This window comes from Aethalodelphis obliquidens, unplaced genomic scaffold (assembly GCF_003676395.1).
Source record: "Aethalodelphis obliquidens isolate GAN/ISIS:26980383/991018 unplaced genomic scaffold, ASM367639v1 scaffold5, whole genome shotgun sequence".
In the NCBI taxonomy this organism is placed as follows: Eukaryota; Metazoa; Chordata; class Mammalia; order Artiodactyla; family Delphinidae; genus Aethalodelphis; species Aethalodelphis obliquidens.
In genome coordinates, this window is record NW_020837949.1 from 54,116,662 (window position 1) to 54,131,314 (window position 14,653).

At 39.5% G+C, this 14,653-nt stretch overlaps 1 protein-coding gene across 5 annotated transcripts in view; it reads left to right on the forward strand.

Moving 5' to 3' along the window:
- Positions 1-14,653, forward strand: part of CDK14 (cyclin dependent kinase 14) — a 704,276-nt gene that overhangs the window by 257,500 nt on the left and 432,123 nt on the right. For all 5 annotated transcript variants that reach the window (XM_027102392.1, XM_027102393.1, XM_027102395.1 and 2 more), the window contains one exon: positions 9,983-10,228. In XM_027102392.1, coding sequence (XP_026958193.1) covers positions 9,983-10,228 — 246 coding nt within the window. The remainder of the gene's footprint in view (positions 1-9,982; positions 10,229-14,653) is intronic.

A 14,653-nucleotide genomic window follows, 5' to 3' on the forward strand; every position in this document is an offset into this window, starting at 1 on the left:
GTATGTGCCACATCTTCTTTATCCATTCATCAGTTGATGGACACTTTGGTTGCTTCCATCTCCTGGCTATTGTAAATAGAGCTGCAATGAACATTTTGGTACATGACTCTTTTTGAATTATGGTTTTCTCAGGGTATATGCCCAGTAGTGGGATTGCTGGGTCATATGGTAGTTCTATTTGTAGTTTTTGAAGGAACCTCCATACTGTTCTCCATAGTGGCTGTACCAATTCACATTCCCACCAGCAGTGCAAGAGTGTTCCCTTTTCTCCACACCCTCTCCAGCATTTATTGTTTCTAGATTTTTTGATGATGGCCATTCTGACTGGTGTGAGATGATATCTCATTGTAGGTTTGATTTGCATTTCTCTAATGATTAATGATATTGAGCATTCTTTCATGTGTTTGTTGGCAGTCTGTATATCTTTCCTGTAATTGATATCTAGTCTCATAGCATTGTGGTCGGAAAAGATACTTGATACAATTTCAATTTTCTTAAATTTACCAAGGCTTGATTTGTGACCCAAGATATGATCTATCCTGGAGAATGTTCCATGAGCACTTGAGAAAAATGTGTATTCTGTTGTTTTTGGATGCAGTGTCCTATAAATATCAATTAAGTCCATCTTGTTTAATGTATCATTTAAAGCTTGTGTCACCTTTTTTATTTTCATTTTGGATGATCTGTCCATTGGTGAAAGTGGGGTGTTAAAGTCCCCTACTATGAATGTGTTACTGTCGATTTCCCCTTTTATGGCTGTTAGTATTTGCCTTATGTATTGAGGTGCTCCTATGTTGGGTGCATAAATATTTACGATTGTTATGTCTTCTTCTTGGATCGATCCCTTGATCATTATGTAGTGTCCTTCTTTGTCTCTTCTAATAGTCTTTATTTTAAAGTCTATTTTGTCTGATATGAAAATCGCTACTCCATCTTTCTTTTGGTTTCCATTTGCATGGAATATCTTTTTCCATCCCCTTACTTTCAGTTAGTATGTGTCTCTAGGTCTGAAGTGGGTCTCTTGTAGACAGCATATATATGGGTCTTGTTTTTGTATCCATTCAGCCAGCCTGTGTCTTTTGGTGGGAGCATTTAGTCCATTTACATTTAAGGTAATTATCGATATGTATGTTCCTATTCCCATTTTCTTAATTGTTTTGGGTTCGTTATTGTATGTCTTTTCCTTCTCTTGTGTTTCTTGCCTAGAGAAGTTCCTTTAGCAGTTGTTGTAAAGCTGGTTTGGTGGTGCTGAACTCTCTCAGCTTTTGCTTGTCTGTAAAGGTTTTAATTTCTCCATCAAATCTGAATGAGATCCTTGCTGGGTAGAGTAATCTTGGTTACAGGTTTTTCTCCTTCATTAATTTAAATATGTCCTGCCACTCCCTTCTGGCTTGCAGAGTTTCTGCTGAAAGATCAGCTGTTAACCTTATGGAGATTCCCTTGTGTGTTATTTTTCCCTTGCTGCTTTTAGTATGCTTTCTTTGTATTTAATTTTTGACAGTTTGATTAATATGTGTCTTGGCGTATTCTCCTTGGATTTATCCTGTATGGGACTCTCTGTGCTTCCTGGACTTGATTAACTATTTCCTTTCCCATATTAGGCAAGTTTTCAACTATAATCTCTTCAAATATCTTCGCAGTCCCTCTCTTTCTGTCTTCTTCTTCTGGGACCCCTATAATTCGAATGTTGGTGCGTTTGATGTTGTCCCAGAGGTCTCTGAGACTGTCCTCAGTTCTTTTCATTCTTTTATCTTTATTCTGCTCTGCAGTAGTTATTTCCACTATTTTATCTTCCAGGGCACTTATCCGTTCTTCTGCCTCAGTTATTCTGCTATTGATCCCATCTAGAGTATTTTTCATTTAATTTATTGTGTTGTTCATTACTGTTTGTTTCATCTTTAGTTCTTCTAGGTCCTTGTTAAATGTTTCTTGCATTTTGTCTATTCTATTTCCAAGATTTTGGATCATCTTTACTATCATTATTTTGAATTCTTTTTCAGGTAGACTCCCTATTTCCTCTTCATTTGTTAGGTCTGGTGGGTTTTTATCTTGCTCTTTCATCTGCAGTGTGTATTTCTGTCTTCTCATTTTGCTTATCTTATTGTGTTTGGGGTCTCCTTTTTGCAGGCTGCAGGTTCCTAGTTCCCGTTGTTTTTGGTGTCTGTCCCTAGTGGCTAAGGTTGGTTCAGTGGGCTGTGTAGGCTTTGTGGTGGAGGGGACTAGTGCCTGTGTTCTGGTGGATGAGGCTGGATCTTGTCTCTCTGGTGGGCAGGTCCACGTCTGGTGGTGTGTTTTGGGGTGTCTGTGGACTTATTATGATTTTAGGCAGCCTCTCTGCTAATGGGTGGGGTTGTGTTCCTGTTTTGCTAGTTGTTTGGCATAGGGTGTCCAGCACTGTAGCTTGCTGGTCGTTGATTGAAGCTGGGTGCTGGTGTTGAGATGGAGATCTTTGGGAGATTTTCGCCGTTTGATGTTATGTGGAGCTGGGAGGTCTCTTGTTGACCAGTGCCCTGAAGTTGGCTCTCCCGCCTCAGAGGCACAGCACTGACTCCTGGCTGCAGCACCAAGAGCCTTTCATCCACATGGCTCAGAATAAAAGGGAGAAAAAGTAGAGAGTAAGAATTAGTAGAAGTAGGAAGAAAGAAAGAAAGGAAGAAAGGAGGGAAGGAAGGAAGGAAGAAGGAAGAAAAGAAGGAAAGAAGGAAAGAAAAAAAGAAAGGAGGGAGGGAGGGAGGGACGGTGGGAGGAAGGAAGGAAGGGAGGGAGGGAAGGAAGGAAAAACGAAAGAAGATAAAGTAAAATATAATAAAGTTATTAAATTAAAAAATAATTATTAAGGAAAGAAATTAAAAAAAAACCAGACGGATAGAACCTTAGGACAAATGGTGGAAGCAGAGCAATACAGACAAAATCTCACACAGAAGCATACACATACACACTGACAAAAAGGGGAAAAGGGGAAAAAATTCATAAATCTTGCTCTTAAAGTCCACCTCCTCAATGTGGGATGATTTGTTGTCTAAAGGAGGGAAGGGAAGAAAAGAAAGAAAGAAAGAAAGGGAGGAAGGAAGAAAGAAAGGGAGGAAGGAAGAAAGAAAGAAAGAAGATAAAGTAAAATAAAGTTATTAAAATTAATTATTAAGAAAAAAAATTAAAACAAAAAAACGGATGGATAGAACCCTAGGACAAATGGTGGAAGCAAAGCTATACAGACAAAATCTCACACAGAAGCATACACATACACACTCACAAAAAGGGGAAAAGGGGAAGAAATCATAAATCTTACTCTCAAAGTTCACCTCCTCAATTTGGGATGATTCGTTGTCTATTCATGTATTCCACAGATGCAGGGTACATCAAATTGATTGTGGAGCTTTAATCCGCTGCACCTGAGGCTGCTGGGAGAGATTTCCCTTTCTCTTCTTTGCTCTCACAGCTCCCAGGGGCTCAGCTTTGGATTTGGCCCCGCCTCTGCGTGTACGTCTCCGGAGGGCGTCTGTTCTTCGCTCAGACAGGACGGGGTTAAAGGAGCCGCTGATTCGGGGACTCTGGCTCACCCAGGCCGGGGAGGGAGGGGCACGGCGTGCGGGGCGGGCCTGCGGAGGCAGAGGCGGATGTGACGTTGCAGCAGCCTGAGGCTCGCCGTGCGTTCTCCCGGGGAAGTTGTCCCTGCATCCCAGGAACCTGGCAGTGGCGGGCTGCCCAGGCTCCCCGGAAGAGGGGTGTGGATAGTGACTTGTGTTCGCACACAGGCTTCTTGGTGGCGGCAGCAGCAGCCTTAGCGTCTCATGCCCGTCTCTGGGGTCCGCGCTTTTAGCCGCAGCTTGCGCCCGTCTCTGGAGCTCCTTTAAGCAGCGCTCTGAATCCCCTCTCCTCGCGCACCAGGAAATAAAGAGGTAAGAAAAAGTCTCTGGCGTCTTTGGCAGGTCCAGACTTTTCCCCGGACTCCCTCCGGGCCAGTTGTGGCTCACTAACCCCTTCAGGCTGTGTTCACGCCGCCAACCCCAGTCCTCTCCGTGCGCTCCGACCAAAGCCCGAGCCTCAGCTCGCAGCCCCGCCCGCCCTAGCGGGTGAGCAGACAAGCCTCTCGGGCTGGTGAGTGCTGGTCGGCACCGATCCTCTGTGCGGGAATCTCTCCGCTTTGCCCTCCGCACACCTGTTGCTGAGCTCTCCTCCGTGGCTCCGAAGCTTCCCCCCTCTGCTACCCGCAGTCTCTGCCCGCGAAGAGGCTTCCTAGTGTGTGGAAACCCTTCTTCCTTCACAGCTCCCTCCCACTGGTGTAGGTCCCATCCCTATTCTTTTGTCTCTGTTTTTTCTTTTGCCCTACCCAGGTACGTGGGGGAGTTTCTTGCCTTTCGGGAGGTCTGAGGTCTTCTGCCAGCGTTCAGTAGGTGTTCTGTAGGAGTTGTTCCACGTGTAGATGTATTTCTGGTGTATCTGTGGGGAGGAAGGTGATCTCCGCGTCTTACTCTTCCGCCATCTTCCCCTCGTCCCTGATACTGGTTTTATTTGCACAAACCCAGGCGAAGTGGAGACCATAAACTGCGTATAAATTTAATTATGTGGAGAATTTGTTCGTGGGCTTTATAGTGCTGATGGAGTTATGTCGTGCAGAAAACTCTCAGTATATGGTCATTTATTGATAGCAGTCCTAGGAATCATTGCTTATCTATCCTGGATCTGATACAGTGTATCAAATACAGAAAGTGGTATCTGCAACATGTTCCTAAGAACATTGTGCTCAAATATCAGAGTGCTTATAGGCAATTTCAGTAAAGTGAGTGTATTAGTTTTCAATTGGTGTGTAACACATGACCATGTACTTAGTAGCTTATTATCTCACAGTTTCTGTAGTTTAAAAGGCTAGGCACGGCATACCTGGTTTCTCTGCCCTAGGTCTTACTGGACTGAAATCAAGGTGTTGGTCTCACCTGGGGCTCAAGATCCTCCTACAAGCAGAACTTGTAGCTGTTGGCAGAACTCATTTTCTTGTGGTTGTAGGACAGTGGTCCCGTTTTCCTGCGGGTTGTCAGCCAGTGACTACTCTCAGCCTTTAGAGCCTGCCCCCCCTTTCTGTGCCGTGTGGCCCCCATAGGGAGATCACAGCATGAAATGTTGGCTTTCTTCCAGGCTAGCCAGATCACACCTCTGACTTTCTCTTCTGCGACCAACTAGAGAAAATGCTCTGCTTTTAAAGAACTCACCTAAGGGGCTTCCTTGGTGGCGCAGTGGTTGAGAATCTGCCTGCCAATGCAGGGGACACGGGTTCGAGCCCTGGTCTGGGAGGATCCCACATGCCTAAGAGCAACTGGGCCTGTGAGCCACAATTACTGAGCCTGCGCGTCTGGAGGCTGTGCTCTGCAACAAGAGAGGCCGCGACAGTGAGAGGCCCACGCAACGCGATGAAGAGTGACCCCCACTTGCCACAACTAGAGAAAACCTGGGCACAGAAACAAAGGCCAACACAGCCATAAATAAATAAATAATTTTTTTTTTTTAAAAAGAAAGAACTCACCTGATTAGGTCAGGCCCACCCAGGGTAATCGCCCATTTGCCATATCACATAATAGAATCATGATGTGATATCTCAACATATTCACTCTCAAAGGGGAGGGCATTATTCAAAGGCTGGACATTGGGTGTCACTGTAGAATTCTGCCTGTCACAATGAACTTGTAGTTTAAAAATACTTTTATGATAGCATTTTATGAATATATGTGTTTATTATTTTTGTGTCAAGATTGCTGGGTTTTTTAAATAAATTTATTTTTATTTTATTTATTTTTGGCTGTGTTCAGTCTTCATTGCTGTGCACAGGCTTTCTCCAGTTGCAGCAAGGGGGGCTACTCTTCATTGCAGTGTGTGCACTTTGCATTGTGGTGGCTTCTCTCAGTAGTTGTGGCTCTTGGACTCTGGAGCGCAGGCTCAGTAGTTGTGGCACACTGGCTTAGTTGCTCCGCGACATGTGGGATCTTCCCAGACCAGGGTTCAAACCCGTGTCCCCTGTGTTGGCAGGCAGATTCTTAACCACTGAGCCACCAGGGAAGTCCCTGATTGGCTCCTTTGTTTTTTTTTTCTTTTTCTCAGCCATACTTTATAGTTTCTGTGTACAGATATTGCACATATTTTGTCAGATTTATCAGTAAATATTTTAAATTGTTTGAAGCTGTTGTAAATTGTGTTTTTAAAATTTAAATTTCTGATTGTTGTTAGTATCTGGAAATACAAATGAATTTTGTATATTGATCTTATATCTTGTACCCTTGATAAACTTATTAATTCTAGTGTTTTTTTTTGGGGGGGTAGATTTCATTGGATTTTCAACAGAGATGATAATGTCTTCTGTGAATAAAGTTGGTTTTATTTCTTCCTTTCCAATGTAGATTTTTTTTTTCTTTTTTCTTGCCTTGTGGCATTGTCTGGAACTTGTAATACAGTGTTGAGTCAACATAATGAGAGTGGACATCCTTGATTTGTTCCTGTACTTAGGAGAAAGGCATTCAGTTTAACAGTTGCTGTGGGTTTAGAATCCAGGGCGCCTTAGCTGGGTGCCTGTGGCTCAGCGTGTTGTATGAGGTTCCAGTCAAGCAGGAGGCTGGGGCTGTGGTTGCATTTGAAGGCTCAACTCTTGTGGTTGTTTGCAGTCCTCAGTCCTTCCATAAATGTGCCTCTCCACAGAGCTGCCTCCTAACATGGCAGTTGGCTTTTGCCTTGGGATAGTGATCTAAGAGAAAGGGAATAGGACTGAGAGTGTACCAGCGCAGAAACCACAGTTTTTTTATAATCTTTTCTCAGAAGTGATAGCCCATGATTTCTGCCATATTCTGTTTATTGGATATAAGTCAACAAATACAACCCAAACTCAAGATCTGTGTACTAAGTAAGAATGTGACTATCTGGAAGTGGCTATCACTGGGAGCCATTTTCGAGATTGCCTGACATCGTGTACTAAAATGGTGAATTACACATTTTAGAGTGTTAAGCCAACCCTGCATTCCTGGGATTAATACTACTTTTTCATTATTTATTATCCTTTTTATATATTATTGGATTCAACTTTTTAAAAATTGCCAGTAAGTTTTGCATCTTTATTCATGAGAGAAATTGATCTGTAGTTTTCTTCTAATGCTTTTGTCTGGTTTTGGTGTTGGAATGATGCTGGCTTCATATAGTGAGTGGGGAAGTATCCCCTTCTCTTTAATATTTTGGAAGCATTTCTGTGGAATTGATGTTATTTTTTTCCCTTAAATGTTTGGTTTACTTCACCAGTAATGTTGTCTGGCCCTGGCATTTTCTTTGTGATAACATTTTTGGTTACACTTTTAATTTCCTTAATAGACATAGGTAGACATAGGACTATTCAACTTATCTATTTATTCTCAAGTGAGCTTGGGTTGTTTTCATCTTTCACGGAATTTGCTTCATCTAAGTTGCTGAACCTATTGGCATAAAGTTGTTGATGATACCTGTGGAATCTGTAGTGATGTCATCTCTCTCATATCTGTTATTGGCAATATAAGTTCTTTACCTTTCTGCTCTTATCAGTCTGGCTAGAGGAGTATCCTTTTTTTTTTTTTTTAATCTTCTCTGAAAACTAGCTTTCAGTTTCATTGATTTTCTTTATTGTTTTTCGTTTTCTATTTCATTTATTTCCATAATGATATTTTTTCATCATTTTAATTCTCTGCTTATTTTAGGTTTTAATTTCCCTTCTTTTTCTACTAGTATTTGAAGGTGTAATCTTATTGATTTGAATTTTTTTCCACTATATGCATTTACCATTATAAGTTTTTCTACAGCTAAAGTACTATTTAAGCTGTATCTGCCATTTTCATATTCTGTTTAACTATTTTCATTTAGTTCAAGATACTTTCTAATTCCCCTTTTGTGTTGTTTAGTTTCCAAATATTTGCTGTCTTATCTTTTAAAGTACTTTTTTCCCTCTGGCTCCCTTTTAAGATATTCTCTTTATCACTGGTTTTAAGCAACTTGATTTTGATGTGCCTACATGTTATTTTCTTTGTATTTCTTGTGTTTAGGGTTCTTTGACTCTTCAGGTTCATGTGTTTATATTTTATAGTTATAATTCAGTTGTCTCAGTGGTGTGGGTGGTTTCGTATCCATATCACATCTATTGCCTCTTGCTTTCACATCTGTAAGAGAAACACGTGAACTCTTGAGTGAAAATTGAGTGAAACACGTCAGTGCATCTAATCTTGTGATAAATTGTTAGTTTTTGATCATGACTAGAGGACTCTGCCTTAAGTCTTTTAAAGATATCTTCAGCAGTTTTGTGGTATGCTAAAAGGTGTGATGATATCCTTCTTATTTGATTTAATTAAAGTTCAACCTATGCTTAGTAGTTGAGACACACTCATAGGACAGAGTTGATGCTTAATATTTAATGAAAATTTTTTTGTTTGTTTCAAAAACTTAAAAGACCTTAATTTATTATACATACTTTCCTGCTTTAGTATTTTCAAAAATTACGTTGTCAGACATGTTAATTATACAATTCAAACAATATAGGGGTATGTAAAAAATAAGTGAGCTTACCCTTTATCCGTTCAGTTCTACATATCTGGCGGTATCTTATGTTAACACTTTGGTGTGTTTCCTTCTATACCTTTCTATGTGCTCATACATACACATACAAATATCTATATGTCTGTATGTATATTTGTATCTATATCTATCCATACACATACGTTTCTTTCCGATATGGAATCATCTTATACGTATTACTCAGACACTTCATATGTTTACTTTAACAATATGGGGTTTTCTTAGATACTTTCTGTTTTCCTGCCTTCTTAAATAAGGATATGGAAACTTTTCACGAGAAGAAAAAAAAAACTTTAAAAGTATTTTCAGAGTTGTCTTTTCTCTAAACAGCATAATAAAGTTACCTAGCTTTACAGGCAAGCTAGAGGCCATAAAATTACTTAAAAAGAAAAACAAAGTCTCCAGAATACAGGGAGAATGAAAGAGTTAGAACGTAAAGTGGAAAACAAGGAGCAAAAGTCAAAGAGACTGAAATAAAATGAGAGAGGGGGGCAGACTATGCAGTAAGAGAATGAATGAAGTTGAGAAGAAAATCGGGGTTTAGTGGAGTAATATGAACAAAATAAAGTGAGAGAGTGGCATGGACATATATACACTACCAAATGTGAAAACGATAGCTAGTGGGAAGCAGCCGCGTAGCACAGGGAGATCAGCTCGGTGCTTTGTGACCACTTAGAGGAGTGGGATAGGGAGGGTGGGAGGGAGACACAAGAGGGAGGGGATGTAGGGATATATGTATACGTATAGCGGATTCACTTTGTCATACAGCAGAAACTAGCACACCATTGTAAAGCAATGATACTCCAATAAAGATGTTAAAAAAAAAAGAAAAAAGAATAAACATTGTTTTCAACTTTTACTATCTCTACCTTTTAGCCTTTTCATATGCTCCATTCTAGTTTGGAGATGAAATCAAGATTGGGATAGATTTTAAACACGTATTCAAGCATTAAAGTGTTGACGAACATAATGACTTTCTCTAGCTGTGTTAGCTGCTTCCATGGTGGCGCATCAGTTAAAATGCCCATCTGATTTAGTTCAGCTGTTTTTGTTTGTTTGTTTGTTTGTTTTAAGGCAACTTATCCAACTTTTAATGATTCAGAAATAATCCCAGTTGCAGTCAGATGGTAAAATATGTGACAGAGTTCAAGAACCACCTTAGGGCGCTAGCAGTAGAGACCTTAAGCTTCCTGTTTTAGGGATAGCAATTTTAGTGTCAGCCCTAAGTGAGTATAAGCAGAATGATTATGAGGAATTTTTCATATTGAGGTTTAAGCTAGTGTAGCTTTTAAACTGTGGCCTTTCGGGGTATTTCCTGGAATCAAAATTGGCATGCTTTCTAGGATAACAAATCAGCATGTTTAGTGATATTAAAGTTTCAGTGGAGAGGTTGAGTTTAATTTCTTTTTTTTCCCAGATATGTGTCACAAAGATGTCTACACGGAACTGCCCGGGAATGGACTCAGTGATCAAACCCCTGGACACAATTCCTGAGGATAAAAAAGTCAGGGTTCAGAGGACACAGAGCACTTTTGACCCATTTGAGAAACCAACTAATCAAGTTAAGAGGGTGCATTCTGAGAACAATGCTTGCATTAACTTTAAGGCCTCCTCCACTGGCAAAGAGTCTCCTAAAGTTCGGCGGCACTCCAGCCCCAGCTCGGTAAGTGCAGTCTTGGTCACTTATCAGTGGGTGAACAGAACAAGTATCCCTCTTATAATAGTGGCATGCTGTGCAGGAAGACAGCAGGTGGCTTTATCAGTACATTATTATGCATTGTCTCCTTAGGTGGTTTAATGTTTTTGGAAGAAAGAGCGCAGGCACGCGCAAGTGCCAACTATATACAGACTCTTTATTCATAAGCACCCAACAAGCAAATGAGAAATGATTCAACTTATTTTGGGAAAGATTATTTTCTTTCTAGTTGTTTCTAGTCAGAGGAATTTATAATTAAAAATCCTTCGCTATTTTGAACGCCTGGAGAGGATGTTTGAACTTCACTGTGTTTGCGGGCAGTAAGGGTCGTTTTGAATTTGGCAGATTCACAAAGAATTTCATTCGAGGGCACATGTTAGAATGTGTTCACTTGTCTTACTCCAGTTTGTTCTCATTGTCAATAGTCTACAAATTACGAGCTAGACATTGAAACTGATCTTCTTAAAGAGAAATCCTTTTCATCACAGTGAAATTTTCTAAACCCAAACTATATCAAAGCAAGTCTTGCCTTTGGACCCAAGGAGGTATAAAGTTCTGAGGTGATTGCTGCTTTTTGACTGTAGAAGTTTTACTGAAACTCATATTTCCAAGATTGGCCTGCATTTAACATTGTAAAAAAAAAAACTTATGATCTTTTGAAATTAAGTAATTTTCTAATTTAACCCACACTTAAGAACTTCTTGACATAGATGGTCTAAGAGTTTAAAGGGTAAGTGAAGAATGCTAAGAGAATTTTGATTCTGTCATCTTGCTAAGAAACATATTCCATTTCACAAATTTTAAATATTAAATTCCATGAGGGCCGAAACAGAGCAAGAGATGTCAACTGCTAGGAGAATATTGACAGTTTAATTCAGTTTAATTAAAGTGTATGATACCTCACAAATCTTGTGTCACATTTTTTTGTTAATGAATCGAAAATAAATTCGTTAATGCAACATTTATGAGGAGAATTGATTATCTTGGCTTTCCCCAAATTGGCCCCTGTAATCTTGTCTATGATTGCAAGGTAGTGTCCATTTAGGTCACAGATACAGCACTAACTCCTGGGAGAACTTTTAGATTTAGTATCATTTAGAAGAAATGAAAAGAATCATTGAAGAATAATTAAGCTTCTGTAATGGAAAGAGAATTACATACATTTTACTATATAGTTATCTTAATATTATTATATGTCAGTCTACGTGATATATAGAAATTGGCACTTGAGATATTGCAACGAAGCATACTTATACTAAAAAATTATTCACTGTTTATATGAAAATCAAATTTAGCTAGTTATCCTGTATTGTACCTGCAATCCTAGTTATTATCCAGTGGTACATTATTTCTTTTGTTACTCAAATTGTTCCTGCTTTGGTCACTGGGAGCTCTTTTAGCTTGGCCCCTGTGTCCTTTTGAGATGTCTTCATCCCTTTGTTTTTTGAACACTTTCTTACTTTCTTGTCCTACAAGTTGCTCTTGACTTACACTGTGTTTTTCCAGCCCCAGACCTCGAATCAGCCATTTCTCCAAAGATCCCTGTCTCCTTTGATTGAAGAGTGGTATTTAGAAACTAAGACTGGGTGCTGGGTGTGCTTACTGCTACTGGGGGTCATCAAGTCAGTGTGTACATCATAGTATGAATAATAACAGTGGGATTTTTAATATTTAATAAGGAGTTAATTAAAATACTTGCCAAAGAAAGCTGAGACTTGTCTGATGCGTTCTGTATTTCTCTCTGTATTTATTCATTTATTTTATACTGGAGTATAGGTGATTGTTAACAATGTGTCAGTGTCAGGTGTACAGCAGAGTGATTCAGTTATACATATACATGTATCTATTCTTTTTCAAATTCTTTTCCCATTTAGATTGTCAGATAATATTGAGCAGAGTTCCCTGTGCTATACAGTAGGTCCTTGTTGGTTATCCATTTTAAATATAGCAGTGTGTACACGTCAGATAGGAGAGGACTCAGGGAGCATGGCAGTGGCGTAGGGTTAGAAACCCCTTCATATAATTAGAGAGAGCAACTAGTGCAGTAAAACCAAAACCAATGGATAACATCAACAACAAATATAGGTGACGAGGTTTCTCCGTGAACCTCAAACTAGGAGTGAGGGGAACAAACCATGAACAATTTTAAGAACCATGTGGTATCAGAAAGTGAGAGGGAGGAAGCTCAGGGAAGGCCAGGGGACTAGGGCCTACTCTCAGATCCAGGAAACCCCAAAATTGCCATCAGGTACGTACTGGTGGCTCATTGGGCCATTCTTAGGACAGCAACAGCACCTGGGTGGGGACTTGGATGGCACCTGTGAGTGCATGAGTGCACAGAGACCATGGGGTGTCTGCTGGTCTTCCTCCTATGACTTCCCTAGAACATCAGATTGAAGCACCTTTTCAGGACAAAGCCCTGCACTGAGTAGAAAGTGCTGGAGTAGACTTCTGTGCAGGGAAGGTTCAGTAAGGCAAAAGGGAAAGAGAAAGTCCAGAAAGAAGTGTTGAAGTGAAACAAATGGGGAAAGCTCAGTGTGTGAGAGATTGTCATTTTTTTCTTTTTCAATTCATGGAACAGAGAAAAGAATTTCATTCCATAAAGCTAGAAAAGCTATCTTGGCCATATGCCTCTCAAATTACTGAAAAATTCATTTTACTGAAAAATAACCAATAGAAAAATTATTGGTTGAATCCCATACAAAACTATGAAAAAAAGAGAGAGAGAGTAACGAGTAGCATACCATCTCTACAGATAATGAAAGCAAGCTAGAGGGGGGCAAAATTATCGTTATTGCAGATTTATGATGATATATCTAGAAAAACCAAAAGAATCAGTGGAAATACTACAAACAGTGAGAGAAGTTAGCCAAATTGCAGGTTATAACATTAATATACAAAACCCAATAGATACCATTATAAAAACAAATAAGAATTAGTGTTGAAATCTGGCAAATAAATCAAACAACTAAGCATTTATTTTCAGTGATTTCTGTATGAAATTCACCTCATGGTAATCTAGTCATTGATGAAGGGAAATTTCTCTTTTAGGAGTAATCCCACTAATAAATCAAGAAAGAATAATAGATTTAGGAATCACCATTTGGCAACCCCTGAAGAATTAATACATCTAAGCAAAGATTATAAATACCTGCTAACATCCTCAAAAGAGGGACATCCAGAGGTTATGATGTCCTCATGGGAGTATGCAATAACCACCAATAGAATTAAGCCTGCATCTGAACAAGTCTCTAGATGTAACTACCTGAGTTACAGGGTACAAAGGAACACATCGAGACGGGATTTTCTCTTCTCTATTCCTATCCCCAAGTATGTTTACCCTACTTTTTGGCTTTAATTTGTATACAGTGTTTACAATCTTAAGATGATGTAAATACTGTTCTTAGTGAGATCACGTAGTGTACTATGATTAACTTTCTTTCCTTGCAAAAATTTTTGATTTTCCTAGTTATAATTGCCTCTTCTTTTCATTTGTTCATAATTAATGCAATTAATTAATAGAATTTTAATCACAAATTTGAGGCCTCAAACTATTTGATAAAACTAGAAAACTCCTCTGAAATAAATCAGAATCAGATAATCTGTCAGTTTTTCTTCCCCCTGAAATTTTCCTTGTGGTTCTCCATTGTCCTAATCCAATCTGGACTGGTTGATCTCCAAATTGCTGTCAGGAGACGTCCCTTCATTCCTCCAAAGCTGATGGACCAATCTAGTTTTGAGGACAGGTAAGCCTAGCTGCAGTTTGTTTCCTGAGATGATCAAGATGGGGCTCAGTGCCTTTTTTATGCTTCATTTTTGTTCAGTCTCACTGTTCATCCTGGTTTTCATTATGCTTGATGTCCTAATTCTGAGCCTCTCAAGTTCAACCTCTTCAGAGAATAAACCTCTGCTGGGATCAGGGATAGGCAGACACCTGACTGGGAGAGTCTAGGGGAAAGGACCTGTTCCTTAAATCCACTCTAACTTATCATTTTGGTTTTAGCCCCTCCTTAAAGTTCAACTTCCAATTCTTGAGTGTTTCTGGGATTCTGAAGTATGAATTGACTTAGTTCTTACTGGTTTCTACCTTTAGTCATCATCCTTGTCAGTGACCTCCTGTCCATTTGTTTCCCATCTCAAAATTTTTGTTTGTATCTTGTCTTCAGTCTTCTCCTTATTCATTTTATTTGCCCTTCTGAGTTATAACTTAGTACTGTCATTTTAGTACAGATTGGTAAGGGGGAGAGATAAATACTTGTATTCAAGCCACCATGTTGAACTGGAAATGTCCACTGTTTCTCTCCTATTATATTAACTTCCTTTAGATCCTCTTTCCTGAGAGTTTCTTATTGGGTTTACCCTTTTCTGATCCAATCTGGGATGTCTGTCTTG